This window comes from Octopus bimaculoides, chromosome 5 (assembly GCF_046866305.1).
Source record: "Octopus bimaculoides isolate indiv1 chromosome 5, ASM4686630v1, whole genome shotgun sequence".
Taxonomy (NCBI): domain Eukaryota; kingdom Metazoa; phylum Mollusca; class Cephalopoda; order Octopoda; family Octopodidae; genus Octopus; species Octopus bimaculoides.
Window position 1 is genome coordinate 65,485,259 of NC_142932.1, and position 15,356 is coordinate 65,500,614.

At 34.6% G+C, this 15,356-nt stretch overlaps 1 protein-coding gene across 1 annotated transcript in view; it reads left to right on the plus strand.

Moving 5' to 3' along the window:
* The window catches only part of LOC106871234 (myotubularin-related protein 13), a 134,519-nt gene that overhangs the window by 84,994 nt on the left and 34,169 nt on the right, over positions 1 to 15,356 (plus strand). The window contains exons 12-13 of the mRNA XM_052967744.2: positions 8,418 to 8,462; positions 11,849 to 11,884. Coding sequence (XP_052823704.2) covers positions 8,418 to 8,462; positions 11,849 to 11,884 — 81 coding nt within the window. The remainder of the gene's footprint in view (positions 1 to 8,417; positions 8,463 to 11,848; positions 11,885 to 15,356) is intronic.

A 15,356-nucleotide genomic window follows, 5' to 3' on the forward strand; every position in this document is an offset into this window, starting at 1 on the left:
TGTGTGTTGGTGGGGGTGTTATGTATGTGTCCCTGAGTTTGTGTGTGTCTCTAAGTATGTTTTGTGGGAGTGTGTGTGTGTCTCTCTGTCTGAGTGAGTGTGTTGTTTTAAATACCCTTGTGGTGTGTGTGTGTAAGCAACCATATGTGTGTGTGATGGTTCATATGTATGTGTATGTCTGTATGTGTGCATATGTCTATTTGTGTTGTGTGTTGGTGGGGGTGTTATGTGTGTGTATGTGAGTTTGTGTGTGTCTCTAAGTATGTTTGTGTTTGAATTGTCATTGTGGTGCGTGTGTGTGTGAGGGAGCAACTGTATGTGTGTGCATGAGGGTGCATGTGTGTGTTAGCATGTATGTGTGTGTGTTGTATTTATTAGGTGTCCTTGTACGTTGGGTTTATCCAGGTGATGTGTATGTGTGTGCATGTGTGTTCCGTGTATGTTGGTACTGGGTATGCGTTTGTATGTGTGTGTATGTGTGTATGTGGGTATGGTTTGTGTAGTTTCCTGGAGTATATGTGTACATGTGTGTGTGCGCTGTAATTGTGAGTGATTAGTTTTGTTTGTATTGTTAGTACAGTATGTGTGTGTATACGTGTGCGTGTGTTTGTGTGAGTGCGTCTATGTGGCTTGTATTTGTCGGGGAGGTGTGTCATTGTGTGTGCATGCTTCTGTGCATGTGTGCTTGTGGGTGTTTGTTGTGATTGTTGGGATTGTATTGTGTGTGTTTTTCTTTTGAGTGTGTGTGTGACATTTTTACTGGGGAACAGGCGTATGGTGTTTGTATGTGTGTGTACATATGTATGTAAATATGCGTGTGTGAATATGATTTGTGGTTGCCGGAGTGGTGTGTAGGTGTGTGCATGTACCTGTTTACATATGTGTGTATGGGTGTTGATTGTGGTTGCTACAATTGTATTGTAAGTGTATATATGCATGTGTTTTTTCTTGAAATGTATGTGGGTTTGTGCTCTAGTGTGGAGATATTGTGATTGTGTGTGTGTGTGTATATGTGTGTAAGTGTGTTCGTGTCGGAGGTTTGCATTGTATTGGTGTGTGTGTGATTTTGCGTATCTGTGTGTCTTTGTTTTGGGCGTGCACCTGGGGAGGGGGCTTATGTTAGAGTATGTTGAGCTGGCACTCGTGCTAACCTCTCCTTTATTGGACACTACACTCCGTTTGCAAAGACCTGTTGAGGCAAGGGAAATCGAAATTGAACCAAATTCGATGACTGGCACCCAAGTCAGTGGAGCGCTAACAGCACCATCCGAGCATTATAATGGCCAGAGCAGCTCCCTGGCTTCCATGCCGGTGGCATGTAAAAAGCACCATTTGAGCATGATCGTTACCAGCGTCGCCTTACTGGTACTTGTGCCGGTGGCACATGAAGAACATTTAAGCGAGATTGTTGCCAGTACCGCTGCTTTCTTCCAAGGAATCTAATGCTCTTAGCTTAGTTTTTCCTTGGGGCTGGCCAAATTGGAGCAATATCGAGAATAACTAACCGAAATTGCAAGGATAATCTGGATCTCGACTGAGGAAAGAAAACTCTGAATGACTTGTCCTTGTTTTTTTTGTATCGTCTATCTGCATGTTTTGTCCCTTTCTTGTATCACCTAACTGTCTGGATGTTTTGCATTCTTGTCCCATTCTGTATTATTTATATATGTGTATATATATCATCATCATCATCATCGTTTAACGTCCGCTTTCCATGCTAGCATGGGTTGGACAATTTGACTGAGGACTGGTGAAACCGGATGGCTACACCAGGCTCCAATCTGATTTGGCAAAGTTTCTACAGCTGGATGCCCTTCCTAACGCCAACCACTCTGAGAGTGTAGTGGGTCTTTTTACATGCCACCCGCACGAGGCCAGTCAGCGGTACTGGCAACGGCCACGCTCAAATGGTGTATTTCATGTGCCACCCGCACAAGAGCCAGTCCAGGGGCACTGGCAACGATCTCGCTCAAAAGTCCATTACACATGCCATGGGCACAAGTGCCAGAATGCGATGCTGGGCACAGGTGCCATCCCGATTTTGCTTGCCTCAATAAGTCTTCGCAAACTGAGTTTCGTATCCAATGAATATCCATATATATATATATGTAAATATATAAAAACAAAAAGATAAAGAGAGCAAAGGCAATACCCTCCTCAACCTTATATATATATATATATATATATATATATATATATATATATATATATATATATATATATATATATATATATATATATATATAAATATGGATATTTATATGTATATATATCTATCTATCTATATATATATATTTATATATTTATTTATTTATTTATTTATGGGTTTCCGCCAAGTGGCTGTGGTCAGGCTGGAGCACCACCGTGACTTTCCGTCTTTATGCTGTGCTCTCTTCACGTTCCTTGCATGGCTCTTCTCCTCCACCTGATATCAAGAGTTTGATGGCACATCTGGTGTATAAGAGAATTTGACATCGCTGCCCTAAACTGTGTCTCATTTCGAGCCATTGGTTCGTCTGGTATCGTGGAGAGGAAAGCATCGAGTCTTGTCTTGAAGACCTCTATATCCATGTCTTGCACGTCTCTCAAATGTTTTGGCAGGGCATTAAAGAGCTGAGGTCCTCTGAAACCGAGGCTGTTGCAGTACCTCGTTCTTATGTGAGATGCAGTGGACGGCACCTTTGGTACCATGCAGTGGTGACCTGTATGGGCATTCTTATAGTACTTGATGCCAAAGTTTGGCACCAGACCTTCCAGTATTTTCCATATGTATATTATTACATATCTCTCCCGCCTGCGCTCCAGGGAGTAGAGACCTAGTGCCTTCAGTCGCTCCCTGTAGTTCATCTGTTGGACTGTGGCAATCTTTTTTGTATAGTGACGCTGAATCACCTCGAGTTTTGCTGTCCGCTTGACACCGTGTGGTGACCACAACTGAGAGCAATAGTCTAGGCGGCTCAGAACAAATGTCTTCCATAGAGTCAGCATGACTTCTTCATCCCTTGTTCGGAATGTCCTCAGTATCCACCCTGCCAGTTGTCTGCACTTTGCTGTCAACTTGACAATGTGCATGTGAAATGATGCATCACTACACATGTTGATGCCCAGGTCTCTTACTGTTTGTGGTTCTGGGATTGCAGTACCTCCAGGTACTGTGTATGCCAGTTGGGAGGCACTTGTCGCCTTATATATATATATATATATATATATATATATATATATATATATATATATATATATATATATATATATTCATATATATGTATATATATATGTATGTATATATATATATATATATTCATATATATGTATATATATATGTATGTATATATATATATATATATATATATATATATATATATTCATATATATGTATATATATGTATGTATATATATGTATGTATATATATATATATATATATATATATATATTCATATATATGTATATTCATATATATGTATATATATGTATGTATATATATATATATATATATATATATATATATATATATATATATTCATATATATGTATATATATGTATGTATATATGTATATATATATATTCATATATATGTATATATATGTATGTATATATGTATATATATATGCATATATATATGTATGCATATATATATACATATATATGTGTATATATGAAAATATACATATATTTATATATATGTATATATGCATATATATATATATATATATATATATATATATATATATATATATATATATATATATAATATTAGGGACAAAATCCAAAATTACAGGTAAAATCTCAATTAAAATCAATTTATAAAAAATTAAAATTAAATTGAGCTTTATAGATAAAATATATATAAAATATATAGTTTTAGGGAAAATAACCAAGTTTCAAGAATTCATCGATGAAAATCCACTATCACATATAGAAAAATTAACAATTAAAAGCACAATAAATGAGTATAATATAAAGCAAAGTAAATATCATAAGATAAATATAATAAAATGATTACACGTGTTTCATATCTAATTCTCAAATAGAAAGGAAATTTAAATCGATTAAAATCAATTGAAATTATCGAAAATTAAATTCTATTCAAAAATATAGCTAATCGTCAGATCTTAAGTAGAACAATAATTAGATATATAAATGTCAACCAACAATAAGTATCAAATGAATTAATATGAAATACTTATTTTATAAAGATAGAAAAATTATTAAAAATATCAAAATAATAATCATTCAATAATCCTCCCTTCCTCCATTATAATAACATGTATATTATATACAAAAAACAGCTTACATAAATTATCATTGTTTTAAATTATCTTTGTTTTAAATACAATTTGAATGAAGTTTAAGTTTAAAATAATAATGAAGATAAAATTAGTACATATTTAACCGGTGTAATAGTTAAAGCTATACTATTTAAAGCTAAAAACGTTTATTTAATTATCATTAAAAATCAATTGAATAATAAAAAAATACAAGAATATTTATTTCTACAAACGTAAGAATAAAAATATGAATGAAAAAATTATGAATGAAAAAATTATGAATGAAAAAATTATGAATGAAAAAATTAGGAAAGAAAAAAATTATTAAGAATAAAAGATTAAACTTTATATATATATACAAAGTTTTAATAAAAAAAACCTTTAACGATATTATAAACAATAAAGACTAATTATTAATCAAATATTATCAATCAAAAATAATCGAAAATATAACAACACTATTCAAATCGAAGTTCTAATATTATGTAGAAATGAAACTATAACTTATAAATAATTAAGTGTTAAATAAGTTATCTATTAAAAATAATCTATAAAGAACCAAATGAATAATATAAAAAACAAGAATACATATTATTTTCAAATAGTAGAAAATCTTTAGCAAAGTAAAAACAGTACTTATCCATATTTGTCCGTAATTCAAACTGAAACTAAGACGTTATCTAATAGCTATAGCGTTTTAAGCAAGAGGTCGCGCGAAAATACTACGTTAAAATAGAGAATAGAATACGAAAACAATACTCATTTATTGTGCTTTTAATTGTTAATTTTTCTATATGTGATAGTGAATTTTCATCAATGAGTTCTTGAAACTTGGTTATTTTCCCTAAAACTATATATATATATATATATATATATATATATATATATATATATATATATGTATGTATGTATATATATGTATGTATGTATATATGCATATATATGTATATAAGCATATATATATGTATAAATATGCATATGTATATATGTATATTTATATATATATATGTGTGTGTGTGTGTGCATATGTATATACTCTTTTACTCTTTTACTTGTTTCAGTCATTTGACTGTGGCCATGCTGGAGCACCACCTTTAGTCGAGCAAATCGACCCCAGGACTTATTCTTTGTAAGCCTAGTACTTATTCTATCGTCTCTTTTGCCGAACCGCTAAGTTACGGGGACGTAAACACACCAGAATCGGTTGTCAAGCGATGTTGGGGGGACAAACACAGACACGCAAACATATACACACACATACATATATACACATATATACGACGGACTTCTTTCAGTTTCCGTCGACCAAATCCACTCACAAGGCTTTGGTCGGCCCGAGGCTATAGTAGAAGACACTTGCCCAAGGTGCCACGTAGTGGGACTGAACCCGGAACCATGTGGTTGGTAAGCAAGCTACTTACCACACAGCCACTCCTACGCCTATATATATATATATTTTCATAAATATATGCATATATATATATATATATATATATATATATAGTACATAATTACAAATATTTATACATATAGTGTTCGAATACTTATATATAGGCACGTATACATACATATATATGTACATATGTACTTGACCATTTCATTTGTCCATTCAACACCATGTGCTATATGGTCAGAAATATCACCACAGTGAATATAATGACGAAGTGAATATATATTTATATATAAAGCGGATAAGATCATTATCTAAAATAACAATCATATTGAGTGGCCAGCATGGGGGAAAAAGAAACCTTATAGGTAATTATTATTATTATTAAAATTATAATTAAGGGTATCAAAATGGATACCACCATGTGAGATATAAGGTTTTTGCTAGATATAAGGCTTTTATCTCTTTAAAAAACCACAAGCCTAATTTTGCCTCTAACTCCAATCCCAAGGAAGTATATACTGAGAAAGATTAATGATAACATAAGAAGTCACATGAACCTCCTTCTATGGTACAGCACTGATGAGGTATCATTATGGTTTATTGCCAACTAGGACAAGGGCAAGGCTACGTTTACACAGTTCAATATTGTCGACATTTATCCTTTGATTTCAAAATATTTATTGATGAAAACACTTTTTTTTGTAAGGGCTTCACAGATATTAGTGATAGAGGTGTTAGAGTTATCGTGCATGCCAAGAAGACAGTGCTGTTCAGCAAAGATTTGACATGGGTCGAGCAATCTGACCCCAAGGGCTCCTTTGATGTGGCTATGGGGGCATACGACAGCTCCGATGTCTGTGATCTTATTAGACTGTACATCCTGGATATCTTAGGGAAGAGGTTTCCTTCAGTCCTCTTCAGTCTCTACAGAGATGATGCCCTAGCCATCTCCAGAGGAGCCAATGGGCACACATTAGATAGACTTAGAAAGGACCTAATTAGTGCCTTTGGTTCAGTGAGACTCAAGATCACCATTGAGACTAATCTTACTACAGTAGATTTCTTAGATGTTACTTTTGATCTGGTCTCTGGTACATACAAACCCTATCACAAGCCAAATGAGAGGCTGTCCTATATTAGCACATCCTCCTGCCAACCCCCTATAGTTTTCATGAACCTAGTGAAAGGTGTAAGCAAGAGGATCTTGAATCTATCCTCTAGCCAAGATATCTTCAATGTCGCTACTCTCTACTACAATGAAGCACTGGCATTGAATGGGTTTAAGGACCACATCTTCTACATGCCAGGTCCTAGCACCACAGAAACATTGTTTGGTTTGCTCCACCCTTCTTGCTCAACATCAAGACTTGTATGAGAAGGATTTTCTTTAGATTAATAGACAAACATTTCGCACATGCACATAGATACAGGCAATTATTTAACAGGCACAACCTAAGAGTCTCCTTTAGTTGTACACCTAATATAAAAAGCATTTTAACAAGTACCCACAATACAAGGGAAGAGACAGGTTGTTCTTACAGGGTATATCATAACTGTGCAGTGGGAGGCCGAAGCGAGGTTGAAGGAGTCATCTATGAAGCTATCGTGTCACCTAGACCTGCTATCCGTGTTACCAGCAATGTAACATCCAATAGCAATATTAGCAGATTAACCAGATCTCATGCCAGTACAATCACCACAGCCAGAGATGATGCCCAGCATCACAGAGGATGTAACCGATGATCCCAGTACTATCGCCACAGATCTTCCAGCCTATTTACATTCTCATCGTTGTACCTTCAGAGTATTTCTTGGCACATCACCGCCTCCTTTCTCACTAACTCTCTCTCACTCTTGCACTCTCTCATTCTCATGCTTTCTCATTCTCACTCTCTCTCCCTAGCTCTCTCCCTCTGACTGGGTTAACAATGTATCTCCTTTACAGCAAGACATCTGTTTCTGTCCCTGTCATACTCTAACCTCTCATCGCCTGGCACAAAACCACCTCCTCTCAAAGGATTTTCATCTTACAAGTTACTTAGTGACTTCATTGGTGCTGGTGTCACACGAAAAAGCATCCAGTCCACTCTGTAAAGTGGATGGCATTAGGAAGGGCATCCAGCCATCAAGAGCATGCCAAAATAGATAATGGAGCTTGGTGCAGTTCTCTGGCTTACCAGCTCCTGTCAAACTGTCCAACCAAGCCAGCGTAGAAGATAGACATTAAATGATGATAATGATATATTATTTTCTCACTGGTTAGTGCTTTGTGTTCAAAAATTTTATATTTTTTTGCAGGAATTTCAAAATAAATGGAAGATTTGAATTGTTGTTTTTATTTGTATTGTTTTGTTACATTTGTTCTTTTTCCCCCACTCCTGCACTTATCTAACACACCCACTACATGCACCCCACCCACCCCAACTTTGTCATATAATTATATTTTGTTTGATTTGATTAAATGTTACTTGTTGTTTGTCCAGAAATTTGTATGCATATGTGCAGTGTTTGTGTTTTTTCAGTTGGTAACCATTCCTAACATTGACACTTCAGTTGGAAACAATGGGGATATTCACTAGAAATAGACCCATACAACAATAATATATTTCACCTTCCCCTTCATCATATTGCTGCTCTTTTCCATTGCTGTTCAAATTCTATTTAAATATCAAAGACCACTTCTAATTAATGTTTCTGTTGCCGGTGCCTCACACATAAATCAACGTTGGTTTTTCTCTTTACACTTATTTGTTTCAGTTCTCAGTTTTCCTCGGAGGAGGAGAAGATCTGGCTACTGGCAATGTAAATTATTTGTTGTCCACCTTTAGCACCTTTTTTCTTCACCTAACATGCTAAAACCCACCCGTTATCAACCGTTTTGTTCCCAACAATAAATTATAAACTGCATCCTCAACCTTTCTTTGACCAGTTTTCACTAGTTACTGCTTCTCATTTTCTTTCTGTCCCCATATTTTCTTGTTGCTAGCCACAGCTCTCAGCTTACCACCTGCTCCTCCATTTACAAACCTTCTGATCTGCGACACATGCATTTCACTCTTCTACAGTTGAAGAATTACATAGCTATATTTAGCCAACCTCTTAACAATAACAGCGATAAATATTCTAGAGCAGACTCTAAGTTTTTTTTTTTTTAATTCTTGAATCCATTCAGTAAGTTTTTGTTTATCAAGATTCCTTGTTTTGTCTTAAAATTTTAGACCAAGTAATCCAGTTTAGAGAAACTAATGAGAAGAATGTTTACTAATTAATAAGAGATAATGCAATTATCCACTATTTACTATTACTTCTATTATTTGATAGTATTCACTACTTCATTTATTAATTGAACAGGCCATACTAGGGCAGCCATTACCCGTAAGAATGAAAATCAAGTTTGACTTGTGTAGGGTTTAAATTTTGAACATGAAATGTCATAGCCAGATATGGTAAATTATTTTGTGTTGCGATGTTATTGATTCTGGCATTGCATGCCACCATAATTCTGCCATCAATCTCCTTGTAATGGAATTAGTAATTACATATATATTCTCTTACAAACTGAACAACTATGTTGATATCTATTGACTCATTTGAAGAAATGCATTACTGTATTTAAGCCTGCTGCACTGTGATTTGAACTTAAGAATCTAATAATTTTTGGTGGTTTATTTCTGAAATATGAATCAAGAGAGTTTATAATTAAAGCTAATAGTTTTGAAATGGCAACAGTTGGCCTCCTTCAATTTTGTAGATTTTTCCCAATATTGAAATTGGTTTTCTGATCTATTGTCGCTCCTTGCAAGTATACTTCCATAGTAAACCTTTCTCTCTCTCTCTTACGCTTAGTTTATTTTACACACACTCAGCTTATTTCTTTTCTTCTCTATTCTTGCTAATACTCCCTTTTTTTATTCTCAGAAATTACTAACTACATTTGTTTTAATTACCAATTTACTGATGTTGTTTAAGAATTTGTCATTGATGTTATCTGTCTTATATTCTTCTCCTTTCAACATTTGAAAGCAACATTCTTGAATTTTTCATACATGGAATCTATTTGACTTGATTGTTTAAAAAATCCAGAAACAAGTATTAAACACAGTACTATTCATAGCTCTCCACCAATTTTTAAATAGAACCTTGCAATTGAAATAGAAATTACTTTCATTTCAGGAAGAGTTCTCTTGAAGTTACTTCTAATGATTCTATTATATATCTTCACAAAATTCTGTTGACCTTTCAACAATAGTTCCATAATTATTTATTGAAGTTTGTTATAATATGAACCAATAAATGGTTTATTACATTCTAGTTTATTGGAGACATAATGTCACCTGAAATAGGTAGCCAGTGTGACCTGGTTCTGCTTTTCTCTTATGAATAAATTAGTGAGATTATCCACTAATTGAGAACTGATTGCTAAATGAAAGGATATCTCTATGATTATTGAATAGGGGAAAGGCAGATGTGTGTGTATTGTTAGTTGCGAGGCTAATAAACTTTTATTGTTGCCAAATAAGAGGAAAACTTACTTTATAAAACTGCAAAATGCAAATCAAACTAGCTTTTAAACTGCTAAATGTAATGACAACTGTATTGTCTTGACTGTTCTTTTAGATGTTGACTGGGAGAATAGCATGGAATACTGACAGCAATAAATATGAGAAAACTCCAATAATTTCATTAGTTATTTCTGTTATGGATTAGTATTTAAGGTTGACTAGTACACATTTCAAAACACCTTGTTGAAGCAGTATCTCTTTTGCTTGAACTCTTGTAGCTTTTGAACTCTTGAACTCAGAATGTCAAGGCAGATGAAATACCACTAAGCATTTTATCTGGCATGCAAATAATTCTACCAAGATGCCACTCCAATTAGTTTTATAATGTGGAAATCCGAATTTCTTAAATTAATCTGGTGATAAAATAGCTTCAGGAATCAGCAGTCTTATTTTTGTTTTTTTACTATTTACATTATGTGGGGCTATGAGTTTTGTGAGGAAGTTTTTCTTTTCTTCAGGAAACATAACTCTGTTTTATCCTTATTCTGCTGGAGTGTTCCAACTAGTAGTAGTAGTAGTAGTAGTAGTAGTAGTAGTGTTGCACAAACATGGCTGTATGCACAAACCCACATGCCATGCACACATACACATGGTATGAACCCTCTGTTACTCATATATACCAGATCCCCCACACACCAATATACAATTTACCTCTATCGAACTATGTCTTCATTGATTTTCACAAAAAATTTTGATGTTGTTGCTTTTCTAATTGCTTTCTACCCAGCTAAATAGCTGCCACACTTGCTTATACCATGTAGACATTGCCTCATTGTTCTGCATGCAACAAACACTACCTGCTTTACACACACACACACACACACACACACACACACACACACACACAACACACACACACACACACACACACACACACACACACACACACACACACACATAGATACTCATGCACACCAGTTATGTTTCCATTAACATTTATGTGAAAATAATTTTCCTTCCATTGAATGAATCTGAAGTCATTGATAATGCACCTGACTGCTGCACTTGAAAACTGTGGTGATATTGACATAGCTGTAGACATACAAGCAAGATGTGCAGTGAAATAGCATACACCAGAATCCAGGTAGTTAATGCCTGCAAGGATATTGCAGATGTATCTGTAGTGATACACACCAAAATAGTTATGTAATATATTGAGGTCTATTACAATGCTATTGAGATGTCTTGTATTTCTGGTTATTTTTCATAATTTACCACTAATGACAGTTAGTATAAACTGTCTTGGAGTAATTATCTAAGAAGTGTATGTTGGAAATAAATCCTGTATATTGCATAACAACAGGTCATACAGCATAGGATTTATTGCCAAGGGGATTGATTGTCTTGCATTGTTGATTCCAATAGTAAATTAATCACAGAGCTAGGAAGACAGATTATAGTAAAAAAGAAATAGACATTGTCTTGTTCTGATGCTTGTAATGACCTTATAATGTCTTCTTACCAGTTTTCTGGAATTGGAAAATTCTGTTGCTTTCAAATATCCCATTAACCCTTGTCAAATGTTTTAAATGCAAACCCTGTGTTCTTTTATGTTTGTTATTCTTTATTTTGTTTCTTTACCTTGAACCCTTTTTTTGTCACATGATTTTTTGCCATGTGTTGTAGGGGCACGTACTGCACACCACATTTCCTTCAGGACAGGTAATATTTTTGATGCTGGACACCAGCCAACCAACCAACCAACCAACCAACCAACCAACACTAAACTGTCTTGCTGGTTGTCTCAAGTTCTACTAACAACACATAACATGTTTCATAACTACCAGCTTCCTTCCCATTCCACAACTCCAACATCTCAAGGTTTTGTTGTTGCCACTAATCTATTGTTGCTAGAATTTGTTTTAAAAACTGGCCAGAAATTAACCCAAGCACTAATAGAAGAAAACTAAAAATGTGTAAAAACCTTGTTGGGAAGTAAAACTTTTAAAATATGTGAATGAGAGAATGTTTAGTAAACAAAGTCTTCATAATGCTTAGTTTGTGAGGTGAAAAGAAGGCAGAGTTTATTAGAAAAGGTCAAGTTCATTATAAGCAAAAAATGTAGATGAAAGAAATATTAAAAGAAATAAACAGAGAGAACAGTGAAGAAGAAGAATTTTAAAAAAACATGCAGAAGTTGTGTATTGTTGAATGACATTAAATATATTGACAATTAAAACAACTCTGTGAGAATATGAAGCAAGTCTCAGAAGGAAACAGCATCCCTAAAAAAGATGACATTACAAACAATTAAGTGATGCTAAGCATCAGGGCCAGCCTTAGGAGGTGCGGGGCCAATTGGGTGAGGCGAGGTGGGTAATTTCCAAGGGTTCACCCTACTCTATCCACCTCCAATTTCTGTGGAAAAAATTATTTGCGGCATATTAGGAGATTAGATTAGTTGATAGCACAAGAAAAAATGAGGAAAAAGCATTATTTCCCACCAAAATTGATTTGGGTGTTAAACTATGAATTTACCAAAACTTTTCACCATCAGTAAGCAAAACTACATTCAAACTACACTTTAAAAAAATATTCTGGCAAAAATTGGAAAGAAATCTAACAAGATACCAAAGAAACTTCTATCTGTTGCATGATGTTATGCTAAAAGAGATATACATAAAAAGCAAATTAATAATTAGAATTTTTCTGAAGCTGGTTATATACTTGCCTTATATTTTTTTCTATAACATCTATTGTAGAAACCACAGTCCTGTCTGCCTGTTTCTTAGCTGTATGGTTCTGGGTTTAGCATGACTGTGTGACATCAAATGTCTCCTACTATAGTCCTCTGTGTGTGTGTGTGTGTGTGTGCATATGTGGCTGTGTTTGTGCTTGTCCAAAAACCTGAATGGGAGTCATAGCAAAGAAATTTTCTCTTTTAAACAAGAGACAAGAAATTTTATCTCACCTCCTCGACTCTCTTTCTCTCTCTCTCTCTCCCCCACTGTACACACACACATGTGCGTGCATATGTGTATGTATACAATTCACTAATCACAAAAAAATACATATACGTATGATCATACACATACAAGCATAAACATACATACACATACATTCACACAAATACAAAGACTTCAACCAAACCTCTATGAAAAATAATTGAACTTTTCACCTTTGTTTAACCATGTCCCTTGGACAGAAATTCTTGTGGCCAAAATACTGAGCACACATTTAGCCTTTTGCTTTTATCATTTTATTTTTTCTTTCTTTAATACATATATATAGAGAGATATACACACACACACACACACACAAAATACACTTTAATTGAAATAAAGTTCCCCAAAATTAAGCATATACAAAGTATATTTATAGCAACTCACACAAAAATACGCACACATATATACATATAATTCAACATACATTTAAACAACCACATACATACTCTCACACACACAAATATTTTACCAAAACATGCCCATAAACACTCCCAAACATTCACATACTCACATGCATACATACAATTGACCCTTACACTAAAAATACAAGCAAGGCTGACCCAAACAATTTTGGATGAATGAGTTTATCTTTTGGTATCTTGTGTTGCTAAAGTGTAGAAAGTATGATTTTTTAAGGAGCATTTTTATGTAATTTTTTTTTAAACTTCAAGGAGACCACCTTCATGAAATGTGGCAGTATAGGATGTAACCCCCTTGAGTGTGAGGCCTACTTGGGCATGGGGTCCGATTGGGAACAATCAATCCAATTGGCTTAAGGCCAGCCCTGCTAAGCATAGTTACATGATGTGCAGAACTAGAGAGACCATTGTAAGCTGATTTTTGTATACAGCATGTATGTTGAATATATAGCATATGGATATGTATATATACATATAGAACATTGGATATATATTAAATATATAGCATTAAATATACATAGCATATGTGCGTATGTGTAAAGATATATGTATATATGCGTGTGTGTGTGTGTGTATATATATGTGTGTGTGTGTGTGTGTGTGTATATATATATATATATATATATATATATTCAGCTGTGAATGACCATGAGATTGCACCTAGAAAGTTCCCTTCTGAGGCCCAAGACCAGCAGTTACCCATACATACCAGTCTTTCCTTTCCTTGGCACTGATGCTGTCTGAGAGAAAAGCAAAGGTTGATACAGCTGACACCAGTAACATCATAACTCATATCTTCAGCTGAATGAACTAGAGCAACATGAAATAAAGTGACTTGCTCAAGAACTCAACACACAGCCCAATCTGGGTAAGCCTGATGCTCTAACCACTGAGCCATGTGCCTTCATATATATATGTATTTGGTGAGTTTATTTCACCAAAGAAAGATGTTGTGGCTTGCCACTTGCAGTCCCTGTATATCTCATGAGGTTGGTGATTTTGTGTGGCCATTCGAGTTACATATTTTAGCTCTTATTTCTAGCAATTGTGGTGCTGTCTTGCACCCTTATTTTTGAATTTTTCCTTTTTGGTTTTAATTGCTATAGCCAACTATATTATAATGTATTTAATATATCGTAATATATTATTTTAATATAATATCTCATTGTATTTTATATATATGTGTGTCTGTGTGTGTGTATCCTATATCATATTCACTGAATCTTCCACCTCCCCTTGATTAATAAAGTGTCATGAGTACTGGAAGTTAGCCATGGATTGGAATGAGTAATAATCTAAGGGATCTAGATCCAGACTATATGCTGGGTGTGATAGTTCAATTTCCTCAAATTCTTGCTGTTGTTTAAGGGCTGTGAGGCCTTGCTGAAGAGCTCACTTTCTTTTAACCAATGCTGAGTATTTTTGCATACGTCTGCTCCAGTTGTTTGAAATACAGGTTTGCATTGATGGATTGAGTGTCTAGAATGAACTTGTAGTGAAGTATCTCCTCATAATTCTACCAGAGGCTTAGCATCACCTTGTGTTTAAAATGCCCATGTTTGGCAACAAGTTCTGGAAGCTGGACCTTACTTGGCCACTGCTTATGCACATTAAGATTATGGAAAAGTATCTCCCTTGGATTATTACTTGTTCTGATCCATGGCTCACTTCCTGTGCTTGCGACATTTCATCAGTTGAAGAGGTGGAAGCTTCAGTGAAGGAGTCCTTTGCCTTGAAAGAAAAGGACTCATATCTGCATAGAATCAAAGA